Consider the following 15,970-nt stretch of genomic DNA (forward strand, 5'->3'; position numbering starts at 1 on the left):
AGATGAGAAGCCAGGACAGGAAGAGGAAAGTTGGAAGTTATTCAAGCTAAAGGAACAAAGTATTTCAGACAGAGCCTTCATTTCTGGCTGGTACACAGAAGACTATTTATGTTGATAAAATAAATATTATATTATCTAATGGCTTGGACTTTAATAGTATTACAAAGACCTCATAGTTTGCAATTAATGAATATATTCATTATTCATATGCATATATTAGTGTTAAAATTCCACATAGAGGCAAAACTAAGAACAGGGAAGCAGTTACTAAGTTCAGAGCTTTGAGCCCTATTTACACTGCTTTTTCTCTTTGTTTCACTTCATGAAGATAGTCCCACTTGATTAATGAAATTAGTGCCAGCAAAGATAGCTTTTTGAATCCCACCCACTTCACAAAACAGAGATCCAAGTGGTGCAAGCTGTTCTATTTTTGTAGTTAAATTCAACAACTATGCATTGGAGACCTATGGTGTGCCCTGTGCCATGCTAGACAGATTAAAAAACACAAAATAAGCAGAAAGATTCAGTTTGTGCATCAAGGAGCTTATAATATCCTGAGTGAAGAAAGGTTTACTTACACTAATACCTGATTAGCATTAAAATAGAATGAAAAGAAGAATATTAATTCCTAGAAATTGCTTAATTGAGTTTTTCCTTTTGTGTGTCTTAACCAGTATTAACACTTTTGGGAGAAAGGAGCTAAAATGCCACCTTGACTGTCCAGTCTCTCACATCCTCACCCCACAGTTCTAATGTCTATTGGGATATGTGTTTCCAAAGGATTTAATGAGATTTCCCTTCTTGTCACCATACCCTTTGGTCTCTTTAGTAGGACAAAGTAGTGCTGAACTCATAGAATTCAGCAAATAACACCTTGCATTTGAGTTAAATATTTCACTGTTCCAAAGTAGTTTTCCTTATGACATTCATAAATTTGTGAGTTAGAGAGGACCAAAATCTTGATGATTTTATAAATGAGGAACCTGAGTCTCCAGGGGTTGGGGTGAGGAATAAGTGACTTTTCTCAAGTCAAGTGGTTTGAGAGAGGACTCATCGAAACTCCTGCTATGAAATGGATATCTTCTGATGGAAATATATCTAAATAAAACCTCTTCAGAGCTCGATTCTAACCCACAAGAATTGTGAAATAAGGTAATTATAAAATTACATGCAGAAATAACAAAAGTTCACCATTAAAAGAGGAAGTAATCAAGCTCTAGGAACTTAGCATTATTGGAGGGGTGGGGATAGGGGTTCAAAAGAAGTAGTAATAGTGGTTATTTGTGTTAAGGCTTTGGATTGAGGTTATTCTAGTTTGTTTGGTGTTGAAGCAGATGCTTCAAGAATCCCACTTGGAGTAGCACTGACCTCAGTTGTCTGGGACTCAGCCTCCCCTGTTAAATATGAAACCCTCACTGTACAGCTGATGCTATAGTGTCTGCTTTGAAAACAATAGTAACAAACATTTGAAAAATCCTTTAGAATTTGTAAGCAATTTCACATTCAGTATCTCATTAGTCGTGCAAACTTACCTCATGACATAGGTTAATGGACCAGACATTATAATCTCCATATTACACATGAGGAATCAAACTCAGGGAGGTTAACTGATTTTTTCAATGTCCTAAGCAGCTAGTACAGATGGCAGTTCAACTAAGACTAGAACTTAGGTCTCTGAACTCTAAAATCTCTATCCTATGTACTAGGGTTTAGGCACAAGGCAAGTCATTGTGGTTATGCATGGTTTTAATGCTTTTATGGAACTGATAGGCTAGTGTGGGAGTAGAAAAAGTGAATAATTAACTATATTAATTCATTTACTCATTCATTAGTTCATTCAATAAATGTTTGAATGATTATTACTGTTCTAGTTGGTAAGAAAAATAAAGATAAAAAGATTTTATCCTTGGGGCCGGCGTAGTGGCATAGTGGTTAAGTTGGTACACTCCGTTTCTGCTGCCCAGGGTTCCCAGGTGCCAATCCAAGGTTTGGACCACCTTGTGAGCCACACTGTGGTGGCTTGACAGAGGAAGATTGGCACAGAGGTTAGCTCAGGGCCAATCTTTCTCACACACACAAAAAAAGATTTTATCCTTGTCCCAAAGTTCTTACAGTCTAATTGAGACAGAGAAGAAAACAAATTAAGCGCAATGGAGCGTCGGAGTCAGTAGAAATTTATATAGGATACACAAGGTTCACAAAGAAGAATGAAGATTGTGAGACAGAATTACAGGCAAGTTAAGGGTTATGTGATTACAGGCAAATAAGTCATTAATTTAAGGTCCTTCCATATCTAAACAGTCTATCTAACCAGTTTTGAAAATGTGATACTACCCTTTGTAATGTTTTATTCATTCTTAGCTATCTTCTTAAGTATGAAAAATTACTCTAAATTGGGCAAGCAGACAATTAATACAGAAATTCAGTTCTAAGTATTGGGCTTGATGGCATCCTTGGCTCTCTCTTCCATCTTGGAGGTTTAGTTTTTCTCTCTCCTGTCTACTATAATTATGCGTAGAAACTGAATTTGGGAACAGCTAGTTCATGAACTCTTTACTTGGAGCATTTTTGTTCAGCATTAAAAAGAAAATGTTAAACTTCTTGTTTAGAAACAAATACCATGTAGGAAGCAGGCTTCTCCACCCCTTCTCTGAGCATCACCCACGTCTGAGGAAGAGATTGTGAGAAGTCAGAGCAGATGCTGGGCTCATTTTGTAACACAGATGACAGCCATCCTCACATCCTAGGAGTCCACATCCATACACAGAGTCCCCGTTTTTATTCCAAGCCAAACTGTGATTCAGAACTGAGCCACTGATTTTTCCAGAAGAATCCCTCCCTTCATCCCATGGACCCATGGACACGTCAAATAACACTAAATGGAATGTTTATGTATATTTCACAGGGGGACGGATGAAGAGGTGTACCTAACACATCTGGTACGAAAATCTTGAAAATCCTCCTTAGGCATCTGTTCTCCAAACTCCTTTCTGAGCCCTCCATGGTAGTAATTTTTAAAGTCTTTTCCTGGTATTGCACTCAGACTCCCAAGAAGTTTTCCTCTTCCTTCCTCTCTTCAGTATTTTCCCTCAGAAATTTAAAATATTTAATGTTAAGCCAAGTAAATCATTTGGGCCCTCCTCTTGGACCTCACCTGTACACATTGAAGGCAATGCCCTTTAGCAAGCAGGACCCACTGAAGCACAATTCCAAGCAGTTTAGAAACTTATTTCTTTGAAACAAGTGCACTCTCCAAGATGCATTCTGACCACAGTAATTCTACCTTATTGCATTGACGTTTCTAAAAGTTTGATTTTACATTTAGATAGGGTTATTTGGACATAGTGGAACAAAAATGGTCACATCAAAATTGCTGTTTCAAGTCAAATTATCGTATTGTTTGTTCTCAATAACGCCAAAACATTCTTAAAACACAGTAGAGGTATAGATATAGAACCAATCAGTTATTGATAATAAAAACCGAATGTGGATAGCTCAAGAAAGAACAAAATGAAGCTGTGACATGATTATGTGCTACTTGCAATATTATTTTGTAGCTTATATTAGAAACCAAACAAGCTTTGTGTATGTTAACTGATGGTTGACTTATATTAGAAAAATGTATATGTGATATATTTAGTCTGTGTTGGCTTCATTTGTAACTATGGCTTCCATGAGTTAAAAAATACATATTATTTTATTTGTAAAGTGACAACCATAAATTTTGGTGTATTCAATTGTTTAAACCAGTGATTTCCAGAATGTGAGTGGTGTCCTACTTGTGTGAGTTTTAAAACAAGCAATTTTGAAATAGGTAAATTGCTCAGTGGAAACCTTAGGAGCCCAAATTGCTGATACGTCTTCCTCAAAATGCCTCTCATTATCCAGGACTATGTATGCACTGGATAAATATCTTATTCTTGAAATCTCACACTTAGACAGGTTATGTTTCCTACTTTAAAAAATTGCCTATGAAACAAAAAATAGCCCATATGAGTATTATCAAAACTAACTTTGTTCTAAAGAAGTCATTTCATGCCTTGTGAGACCATATGAGCATTTATAGGGTCTTCTCATATAATAAAATTCAATATTAAAAGCATAATTATTCAAAAAAAAAAAAACACCTCAGTGGCAACAAGGGTTTTTCTCTTCCTATATTATGGGGATTTTTTTCCTCCTCCTAAAACCTCCCAGCTGCCCTTTGTGAAGTTCCTAGAATAATGATTAACATTATTAAACCAGAGACTAAAAATCTTGGTACGGACTGACCCATGGGGACACGTTATTGTAATTATTTTAAAATAAAATAATAAAAGGGGCGTCCCATAGAGGGCAAAAGTCTTACCCTCATAATTTGTCAAAGTCAACCAAAAAAGTTCTTAGGAGTGGCTCGAATTGGCTGCCAGAACCAGGTGCTCTCAAGTGTCTTGCCTTTGTGGTTCGCCTACCGGGTTTCCCAGTCCTTGGTTGAACATTAACGTTCTCGCAGGGTTATGGTATTGAATATAACTCTCGTGATCTCTTCCAGTAGAGGCTGAGGCCATTTCTAAATACTCCTTCTGAATGTCCCTTCTACACTATCCTCCCCTCCATCCACATACACAGACACACACACACAGTCACTTTCCCTCTCTTCTACTTTTTTCAATGTAGATTGAATGGAACATTTTCTTTCCCACGTGGTCTCTCAAAGACTGGCACACTTTTCCCCAATGTGCCTCAAATAAACCGTTCTCACTTCTTGACTACCCTGAAGTTTACAGATACTGACACTGTGCCACCGTGCTTTTTGGAGTAGAGAGGGGTTTTGCCCCATTACTATTTAAAAAGTTCCTCCGTTTATCAGTCTCATTTTATTAACACTCTCTTGTCACCCATGGGGCCCTGTCAATTTGGCAAAACCCTAGAACACTTACATGGGGCAGTGTTAATTATAATTCCTCTATGCCTTACAAAATATGCCTTCTAAGGCTATGAATAAAGGTGGGATAAGTTTCCTAGAGCAGAGCCCATGAACCCATGTATATTTTTACCTCAATTCCTGACAGTACAGACTCTACCTTAGCCCCAACATGCAGACACATTCACATGCACGTGCTTTCCTTCTTGTAATTGGCAAGAAGCCTTGGGATGCCCTTTGCCCCTACTGGAAAGGCATGAAATTAAATCCAGCACCTTCCTCCCCCCCCAAATCGGTTTTGTCTTGCTGACCTCTCCCCACTCCTAGCTTGCTGTTCTGTTTTTCTATTTTCCCTAAATGCAACTTACTTTAAGCATGTATGAACTTGAGTAACATTCCTACAGTTAAAGGATGATAGACGATAACCCATTTGTCAGTCTTAGCCACTTTTTTCTCTTCTAAATGTACTTATGACGTACATCCAGACTGCACGCCCTTTTTATTTTTTTTAAAGAAGCAAAAGCAAAACCAAAAGAACACATTTTTTTAAAGAAAATGCAAATTTTGTTCTTAAAGAAAATGCAAAATTTGTTTTTAATTTTGGCTATCACCAAAAGGGGAATGAATAAATTAGAAAATGCAAAGCAAAAAAAGTGTCCCCTGAATGCTCTGTCTGTGCCTCCTCAGCGTGTGCATCTGGTTGTTCATCTCTGAAAGTGTGTGAAATACTTTTTTCTTTGAATTTTTTTTTTGTTCTTTTCTCCCTTCTTGTTTGGGAATTAAGTGCTTTTTGTATTATATCTATCTATCTATATATATATATCAATGTGTTTCTTTTTAATTGCTAGATCTTTATCTTTAGATTTGGTTTTATCCAAAATTATGAGGAAAAAAAAGTTATGAATTGTTTTCTGCAATTTTCCCCCACTCCCTCTTTAAATGTGGAACAACTTCAGCTGCAGAATCCCCACATCCACATCTTTCAAATTAGCCCAGTCTCGCTGAGAATCACGTGCACCCTGGGTGGTCTGGGGAAGATGGATGACATCATCCAGACAGTACCATTTTTATATAGGGAAGTAATTAGCAGCCCAGCAAGTGGGCTCCCCATGCTTTGCAGATCTCTCGCCCCCTCCCCTCGCTCTAGATGGGGCTGTGTGGCTGCCGATGAAGTTGTTCAACTTGAATGCGTAAATCTAGTCTCCTTGTTTTTGCTTTTAATCTTTCGATCATTATTAGTAGTATTAGTATTATTATTTTATGTATTTTGGCTATTTTGAGTAGAAAAAAGTTGAACTGTTTTTATTATTTGGAAATCTTTAATTAAACTGTAATGATTTTTGGAGTAATTGCATGTTGAAGAAGTTGCAGCTTAGGGCGTGTGAGATTGTCAGTGTTAGAGTTCTGTTCTTTATTTCTGTAGATGGGCATGTGTAGGCTCATTTGTTTTTGTATATTGCCCATCCCTTCCTTACAGCCAGAAGCTCTAATGCAGCTAGATCACTCCGTGCCGCCCTTACATGGACATGGCGACTCACTTACACATTTACTCCCATCATCTTCATCTCTTGTGTAGTACACTCATAGATACGACCCTACCCTTTCTGCATCTTTCCTTCCCTTACCCCTCCTTTCTTAGCATTGTTCAAATTTATGTGCTGTCATCCATCCCTTTAAATTAAAGAAAGTCTAAAACTTGTCAAAAGACAAAAAATTTTAAAAAATTAAATATATATCGGAGAACCTATAATAATGCAGAAATTCGTTCAAAACCCTCTAGATTCATAGATTTTTTTTTAAAAGCCAAATTGTAGAAGTAAACAGGTTTTTTTCTTTCCATTTTTTAAGTCATCGCAATCGGAATTATTTCAAATTCAAAATCGATGCCCTCCCAAGCCCCTCAAAGTAAAAATTTCTTAAAGTGCAGATTTTTTTTTTCTTTTCATGTTATGTGGTGTGGATGTATGTGTTGTTGCCTCCCTGTATCATCCTCTGTTGTAAATTATTATATTTGAAAAATTAGACATTTTGCTCAAAAGTTTTTTAAGAAATGACGACAAAAAAGCAAGTTACAAGAATGTGGCAATTCTATTTGTCCAAGAGCATTCTTACACAACTTTCTTTTGTAAATTTTTCTTTCATGCCAAAAAACATGCGGGCAATTTGTTGATGTAAGTTGACTAAAAATTAATATGGTATGCTTTTTTTTAATTTAAATTATTTTGTCTATATGAAAATGATTTATTTCTTTGTTTTCCAAAAACAGCTATTTTTTATTTGCTTTTACTTTGCTTTCTGCCCTTATATCGTGAATGCCTTGTTGATGTTATTTGCTTTCCTTCTCTCTAGCTCACTTTGGCCCTGAAATTGATTTTATTTTCTACTATATGATTTTGAAGACAATATTAAATATTTTATTTCTTTTGTGTCTATTTGCTTAATTTTCACTGTTATGTTTTGCGCTGAATTTCTTCTAATAATCCATGTGAATTCCACTCTTGGTAGAAGGGGATGGTTAAATTGTTCTTACTATCCAAAGGAAGCCTGGCCTCTTTGCCTGAACCAACTTTAAAGCCTTGAAAGTAATGGTAGGCTCTCCAGTGAGATATTAAATTGGTTACAGCCTACAGGAGGCCTGTACCCCAGAAGAAGATGAGTGGAGTTAACTGCAAGTATTATCGGTAGTAATTATATCCTAATTTAAATCCTTAGAAAGCATTCAGGGGAATCAGTCCTTTATTTTATTTTCCTTTAGCAAAGGGGAAATAAGGTACTCTCAAGTGACTATGGTAGAGTTTGGTTATCCAGGATTGTACCGTCACCATCACCGCAGGCCACAAAATCAATTTTACTGAGAGTAAAGACATGGAGAATCCCAGTTGTTTGGGGTGTTGTCCCATGATAATGATGCCTTCCAATGTCTAGAACTAACTACTGGTGAAAGCACACACACATACATGGAAGGCACACAATTCTCTCTCTCTCTTTCCTTTTCTCTTTCTATTAATAGTTGCCATTTCTCTCAAGGATTTAATCAGGTAAGCTTTAAAAGGATCCTAAGATTCTACAAAGAAGAAACATGATGATTTTCACATCTAAAGTTTTATTTAGGAAACCTTTCAGGTAGGTACTGCCATTTTGTGTGACTTTAGGGTGAGAATATCCCTTGACCTTACAGGTATTTGTATCAATGTTGCCTTATGCACTTCAGGAAACATAAGATCAGTAAGAAGTGCTGCACAATTTTTAAATAAAGAGGTTTATGTGTTTCACTTTGATTTTAGATATTAGTGTTATCTGAAACTGTTGTAGAAATATCAAACTGAATGGTGGATGATCGATATGTTTCCAATCTAGCAGCTTTATTGAATGGGCTTTCTCTACTTTGGTTTATATGATTTTATACAGTTTGACATATTGGATGATATTTTAGGTTTAAAACTAAGAACTTCCTAACGGCGGTATTATTTTATCTAATTGAATTGAAAGCTTTTAATTTTGTTGGGAAAGCTATCCATAGGTCAGTTTAATAAAAGGCTAATCATTTTTTTAAAATATAAGCTCTTTGAATTACTATAAATCATTCCTGAAACTCTGCATTTAAAATAGCCTTAATAATCTAGAGCCTATATTATTATATTTCTACTTTAGCATGAGGCTACTACATAAAAAATGGTCAGAAGAAAGTGATTGATGGTTTCAGTGTTTATAGATCCAAAACAAAATTAGTATAAATAATTCTAGTAGCTAGCATTTTGGAGTGGCAGTAGGCTCTGTGCTAAATATTTAATATGCATTATAATTAACATTAATATGCATTCTTATTATTCACATTGGTGGCTTGAGGTAGGCTGTGTTATTATTTCCATTTTATGGAGAGTTTAAGAAATCTGACCAAAGTCACGCAGCTAGTAAGCCATAGGGCTGTGATACTAACCTGAGTCTGAGTGACTTCAGAGGCAAAGGTCTTAATCAGTAAACAAGTGAAAAAGTCCACTTCACATTCTTCATTTTACAATGTATAATGACATCAAGGGGCTATGACTCATCTTACTGGGGCATATGTTGAAAAAACAGAATCTGTAGCCTTTTGGAATCAAACCCATTTCAGACAAACTAGGAAAACAATGTTCTACCTAGAGATTCTCATATCATTAAAATATAAGTTAAGCCCCTTTGAGACACTTGAGTTTTTCTGGTGTCTTCTTCCCAGGTACTTGCCATGTTTGTCCATGGCTATTCTTTCTGAAAGTGGACGGAGAATAATTTCATGGTTACCAACTTTGGGATATTTATATGCTGCAAGTATACACTTCTGTGGCACCAAATTACTGAATATCATTCAAAACCTAGTTTAGTGGGGAAAAGGATGATTCCTCCCCATTATGTGTGGATTTCCCAGCAAAGAATTTAAAAAATGCAAATAAGAGACGAAGTAAAGAACCTAACTATACAGAAAAGAAACTGGAGGAATTGGAGCACAGTGTCCTTTCCCAGAGTCTCACTCTTCAGTGTTATTGTTTTGGTACTTTTGTGGCTTCTTAGACTCAAATATCTCCAGGGAGGCAAAGGTTGGAGCCACACTGAAACTTCGTGTTGCTCTTCTTGTTCTTTTAGATGACCCACAACATTCGCCATCACCCTCAACATTCTTACAGTTCAGAGGAGTTCTATTAAATTTTTAATACACTGTCTTTTCGATGGCAGAGAGCCCCTTTTGCTGGATATCAGCCCTAGACGTATGAATTATATATCTATAAATACACTCATAAAGCAAAAAAGCAGAGCAGCCTTCGGGGCTAAAATAGACCTTTTATATCCCTAGTGATTGCTCTAGTTTAAAGAAAAGCACAACCCTGTCAAAAAAGGGTATATATTCCTGGTATAAAATGCTAACTTTAAAGAATACAGATAGTTCTTATTCCAAACCAAAGAAAAATTCTGTGGATGGAATAGGAAATTAGAGGTTTGATGGATTACAGGTTTTGTATCACTCTGCCTATAACCCCTTATGACTTTAGGCTTGTTGCTTCTGTGAATACTTTTGTAAGCATAGACTTCTAATAGATCACTGACTCCGAAGTCTCTGGGCAGTGAAAAAAAATATTATCAGCTGCTCCAACATATCTGAGGATAGTCACTTCGGACGAAAACAAATAAACATGAAGTCTTAAATAGCCTTCTACCATCTAAGTCATTTCTCTTAAGGATCTGATGATGGGAGAAATACATCCCTCACTTCCTAATTTCTAATGATGTGTGCCCTAGGACTCCCGAGGACACTATGATCATCTTAAATCTTAAAAATAGAATTTGATATTAGATTTGCTTCTACACCCTGACTCACACACCTGTTCCAGGCACCTTCTATGTTTATGGTTATTAAAATTTTCCACCTATTTTCACTATAATTCTCATTTGTAATAATGACCCCCACATCTCAGATATGAATTGAAGATACTCTTCCAAATCCTTGAGATTCCAGAAAAGGGGGGGTTATGAAAGCTCCTACCATTTCATTGATTAAATACCACTGGAATTTGGGCTCCAATTTCCCTGACAGGGCATCATTTACTATTTTTGTCACTGATACCAGGATTAATAACAAATTGGCAAAGAAAACTGAAGATTAGTTTGGACAGATTCTCTGATTTAAACTCTGCAATAGCATACCCATCACTTTAGTTCTGAAATAAGCTCTTATCGTTTCACGTAGGGGCTCACCAAACTTTTAGAAGCTGTTTACAAATTAGCAAGCTTCAGAACCTTCTTTCCATCCCATTATGAAAAGGATAATTTTTACTTTTTTTTTTTTGTAATCGAAGAGAGATGCTCACATTAGTGTGTTGAACGAGAAGGAAAGAGCAAAGGAAAGCGGGGGTGATTCCACTGCAGAATGAGCAGTTTGTAGATCTTGTAGATTTTTAGCAACAATGACACTGAGGAAGCTTTAGCTAAGATTGAAAAGAGGAGGGGGGAAAACAGGCAAATTTAAGATTCCAGTTGGGTGTCACCAGATGGTACACTAAAATTGCAAATGAATGCCACTCTGTAATTATGAAGACAGTGATCTTAATCTCACTTAAAGGGACACTAGCATCCTTCTCGACAATTTGCCTTTATATTTAACTTATTTGTACTAGGCCTTTGCCTCCCAACAAATCAGTTATTCCTGTCCTATACCCCAGTTCCCTCTCTGCTTAATATATGTAGGGTAGATTTTTATCATTGTCCTAAGGAACAAACAACTCTCTGTATTTGTGTCAGAAAGGAACACACGTGCTAAACATTTGTTCTAGGTGAGATGGGTAAAAAACATCCTGCCTTGTGCTCTGAAGGAAAATGAAACCATCCCTGAGTAATCTCTAGGGAACCCTCAAACAGATTGCACGGGCCTTCACTTCTTTCTCCTCACTGCTCTTCTCTTACTTACACACTGCCTCTTCCATGGATCACCTTAAATATAGCACTTGGGGCCCCTGTAGTAGAGAATAAGGAGAAAAGTTAGCTGAGGGTTAGTTTTAGGACTGGCTTACCTTTAGGGAACCATGCCAAATCCCATTTATAAAATCTAGCAAAAGTGTATAAATTATTCATTAAATAAGTTGCAAGATATATGAATTATATATGTTCACAACGTATAAAACAGATATGCTGGTCCAGTAAAGCAAGTCTGAAGCTTTGACAAATTTTGGAAAGATCATTTTGCTCCATAGTTTCAAACTCAGAGAATTTAGAAGACAAGTTTGGGTTTAGAGCGAAGACCAAGATATCATCTCGAGATGCTCAGAAAGGGTCTTGATGTATTTCCCCACATAAGGTAACATTATCGGGTTGGCCAGAGATGACCATACAGGACTCTATTGTGTCTTCCCTTCCAATGACATACATTATATACATTACTGTCTCCCTGCCCAACTCAGTTTCCCTCTGTGTATCACAATGTCATTGGCAATTAGAGAGAGAGTCAAGGCTTCTGACTTGGGTGCAAGCTGTTGGTCTCCAGTGCGTTGAAGGTGTACAATAGCTTTCTTCTCAGGAGGCCCTTCTCCTAGCACCCTGGAAACCTGAATAATTTAGATGTAGCAGTTCTAATGGAAGTATAGGAAATGTTGAAAGATATAAGGTGTGGCAAGCTGAGAGGAGGGTTCTAATTTGTGAGTCAATCTTTATAGGAAGAACCTGGAAAGACTGTGTAAGCTCAAAGGCTTGTCCACCTAGAGTGTCCCTAGAACTCTGCAGTATTGAGCCACACGTCTGGCTTTGTCACCAAAGGGGCATCTCAGCAAAAGTCATGTCTGATAACAGATAAACACCAACCATCCCAACAGGGCAAAGTTATGACAGAGGGCAGAACACACAAGAACATCGTACCTGGTTGAGAGTGACCTAGCTCAGAAAGAGGCCTTCGACAATAATATCATGTTAGCATCCCAACTAACTAACTGGAACAGGGACACATCATGCCATCCCTGCTAGAGGGTTTTTTTAAATGATAGTTGAATAAATTTTTTTGAATAAATTCAATGAAGAGACATGAACCGTGACTTCCTGAGATTCTTCCTCTGTTTGAAAAATAACACTGTAAAGAGACACAGAAGGGACCTTGACTGTCTTGCTTAAATAGATGAATAATAACCTTGGCCCTACAATTAGGTGAGTAACATCCACCACAGAATATTTGTGGTACCCATGATTTATAAGACATTAAGATTTAGTGAACTATTCTGAACTTTCTCCTGACCGAGTCCACATGTTTAAAAGTGAACGTGGATAAACTGATATATTTTTGTCAGTCTAGTTAAGAATCACTGATTTAAAGAACTCACTTTCCTAATTCTACATTTCTGAATCTAAAAGTAAGTTTCCAGTAAGTCATGGATATCTAGGCTGGGTATTTTTAAAATCTAGCTTCCAGCTCAGCATAAATTGCATAGAGCATAAAAGCAACTCATAAACATAATATTAGACCAATACAAGGCAAGTTCTTATTTAGCAGTCAGGGGAATTTCAGGAGACTGCAATTGATAAATGTGCAATAATAGGTAGCAACTTAAAATACTATGTTGCTTATGTTTCTTAATCTTGGTCTCAGTGACATAGAGAATATGTCATTCTCATACCCATGGGAGCAAATAAGTAGAAACCCAAGAAGGCAATAAAGAAACACTACGGTTCACAAATTAAGCACACACATGTGTGCAAGTACACACACACAATTTTGATAGCCAGTCAGTATTTGCAACCATCTAATCGAATGTCATCACTCCATAAGCAGATCCTGGAAACAGCCTGTTTGAATTCTATCTGAATAATTACTTGAGAGTATCTTTCAAATCTAAGCCCTCAGTCTACAGAGTTCAGGTTTTGGTGGCAAGAGGCATGTAATGGGCTCTAAATCAGCCTAGAATGGTTCGGCTACAACTAGAAAGAATCCATATGTGGATCCAAGTCACTTTATTATAATTTCTGAGGCATAACCTATGAACTACATTCACAGAGAGTGACTACAAATTGCGCTTTTCTACAAGTACACTAATTCTGTTTTTCTTTTTCTTTTCAATCCCAGGAGGTGAATTAGTTATCCCTCTTCTTGTAGAAGACCCTTTAGCTACCCCTCCTATTGCTACTCGTGCACCTTCCATTACACTCCCCCCTACCTTTCGCCCCCTCCTCACCATTATTGAGACCACCAAAGATTCCCTGTCCATGACCTCTGAGGCGGGGTTACCTTGCTTGTCGGACCAAGGCAGCGATGGTTGTGATGATGATGGCTTGGTGATATCTGGGTATGGCTCAGGGGAAACCTTTGACTCTAACCTGCCCCCTACTGATGATGAAGATTTTTACACCACCTTCTCCTTGGTAACAGATAAGAGTCTTTCCACTTCAATCTTCGAAGGTGGCTACAAAGCACATGCGCCCAAGTGGGAATCCAAGGACTTTAGACCTAACAAAGTCTCCGAAACTAGTAGGACTACTACCACATCTTTGTCCCCTGAGCTGATCCGCTTCACAGCTTCCTCCTCGTCTGGGATGGTGCCCAAATTGCCAGCTGGCAAAATGAATAACCGTGATCTCAAACCCCAGCCTGATATAGTCTTGCTTCCGTTGCCCACTGCCTATGAGCTAGACAGCACCAAACTGAAGAGCCCACTAATTACTTCCCCCATGTTCCGTAATGTGCCCACAGCAAACCCCACGGAGCCGGGAGTCAGACGGGTTCCGGGGGCCTCAGAGGTGATCCGGGAGTCGAGCAGTACAACAGGGATGGTCGTCGGCATTGTGGCTGCTGCCGCCCTCTGCATCTTGATCCTCCTGTACGCCATGTACAAGTACAGGAACAGGGACGAGGGGTCCTATCAAGTGGACGAGACGCGTAACTACATCAGCAACTCGGCCCAGAGCAACGGCACGCTCATCAAGGAGAAGCAGCAGAGCTCGAAGAGCGGCCACAAGAAACAGAAAAACAAGGACAAAGAGTATTATGTGTAAAAATGACACCGCTAACAATACGTGAATTTAAAACACAGAATTATTTATATATACCATACATAAATACTTGGGAAATGAGATTTAACAGATGTCAGAACTGTGATAACTATGCGATGGGGTATACCATGACTATGGTGGGGAAAACCATTTGTCCAAGGACACACACAAAGATGTACCTACCTATAAATTTCAGCCAGGGCGGCTTTGATTCAGTCATCACTCGGAGACAGAAAGTTCTTTCTGCCCTGCTGTATCATAAAGCACATACTATGCTCTGGAGCAAGCAGATGGCTCCCCCACTTTCGCAGACTTGGAAGCTTCCCTCTCTTGAGAACGTTTCACCCAAGGTAGAAGACTTCATGGCTTACTTGTTCCGTAACTCCAAGTGAGTCTGTAATGATGTTTGTGAAGCTTGACTGTAACAATGTTTTTCTCTTTTGGTTTATGTAAAAAACAAAAACAAAAACAAAAAAAAAGAAAAGAAAACGTTAAAAACAAACAAAAAAAAACCCACCCTTATCTGGTTCTGGCCAGTGTGCGTGTAACTTTTCAAGATCTGAGGGGAAAAAATGGCTTTTGGGTTTTCGTTTATTTTTTGAGAATGACTGGACCTAAGTTAAGAAAAAGAAAAAAAACTCTGAAAACAAATGTAAGAGAGACTATTGCCATATGAACTCAAAAGCTACCATGGTGTTCACTCTACATATCAGGTTGTGGTGTTTCTAGAATCTGTTGTTTGTTTCCTATAAGATGCTTTGCTGAATACATAGCAAAATCATGTGATGGATGATAATATTGATTTGAAAAGCTGGTCCCTCAGAATCTCATTCCAGAATTTGCCACCCAAACCCTGAAAAGATGGGGTTAGGGTTGGTTTTATCAGAGCTATTGGCTTTACTTAACGATATTGTTCCTGTCCATTAGCCCAGCCAAATTGTGGTAAAGGAGAAAGCCCCAAAAACTAAAACAGAGCCTTTCCTAGGGAAGAGGCACTGGGGGGTGGGCTGGATCTGTGACTGACTGAAATGCATGCAAATATGAAAGAAAAGACAATGCCAAAAGTCTGTTAATGAATCAAAACAGACAATAGGGGAGTACAACTGGTGATGGAACCACAAAAGGTCACACAAGCCAAACAAGGCATGACGGAGTGCAAAATACATAGTTCTTCCCCCGCCCCCAACACGCTTTTCATGGTGATTTACTTTTGTAGCCTGACACTTACGGATAACTTTCTCCTTCCATTTGCTCACATCTCCTTTCACCCATCTTTTCTAAAAATAAATAAATAAATAAATAATAAATGAATAAAGCTGCTGTGACACACAAAAAAGGAATTTAATAGTATAATATATATATAAATAAATATATATACAGATATATTTATCATGGTATGTTTGATGGGATGGCTGAAACAGGACAACTGTTCAAGTCTTGAGGTGGAATGAGAATGTTGTTTTAAAAGAAAATAGCAAAACAACAAAAAAGTAAACCTTAAAATGTGAAGAAAGTGTGAGTTTTAGTTTTGTCACAGTTAACTGTGTCAAAGAGAGTAAAAAATCTTCTCAGATT

At 37.7% G+C, this 15,970-nt stretch overlaps 1 protein-coding gene across 24 annotated transcripts in view; it reads left to right on the plus strand.

Annotated features, from left to right (window-relative positions):
• Positions 1–15,668, plus strand: part of NRXN3 (neurexin 3) — a 1,439,541-nt gene extending 1,423,873 nt beyond the window's left edge. For 10 of the 24 annotated variants that reach the window (XM_070514130.1, XM_044774127.2, XM_070514134.1 and 7 more), the window contains one exon: positions 14,097–15,668. In XM_070514130.1, the coding sequence (XP_070370231.1) occupies positions 14,097–14,398 (302 nt within the window). In that variant the 3' untranslated portion in view covers positions 14,399–15,668. Of the gene's footprint in view, positions 1–6,380; positions 7,075–13,472 lie in introns of all 24 variants that reach the window. The other 14 variants (XM_070514127.1, XM_044774112.2, XM_044774117.2 and 11 more) reach the window with 3 other exon arrangements.
• Positions 15,669–15,970: the final 302 nt, after the last annotated feature.

Source organism: Equus asinus, chromosome 7 (assembly GCF_041296235.1).
Source record: "Equus asinus isolate D_3611 breed Donkey chromosome 7, EquAss-T2T_v2, whole genome shotgun sequence".
NCBI lineage: Eukaryota > Metazoa > Chordata > Mammalia > Perissodactyla > Equidae > Equus > Equus asinus.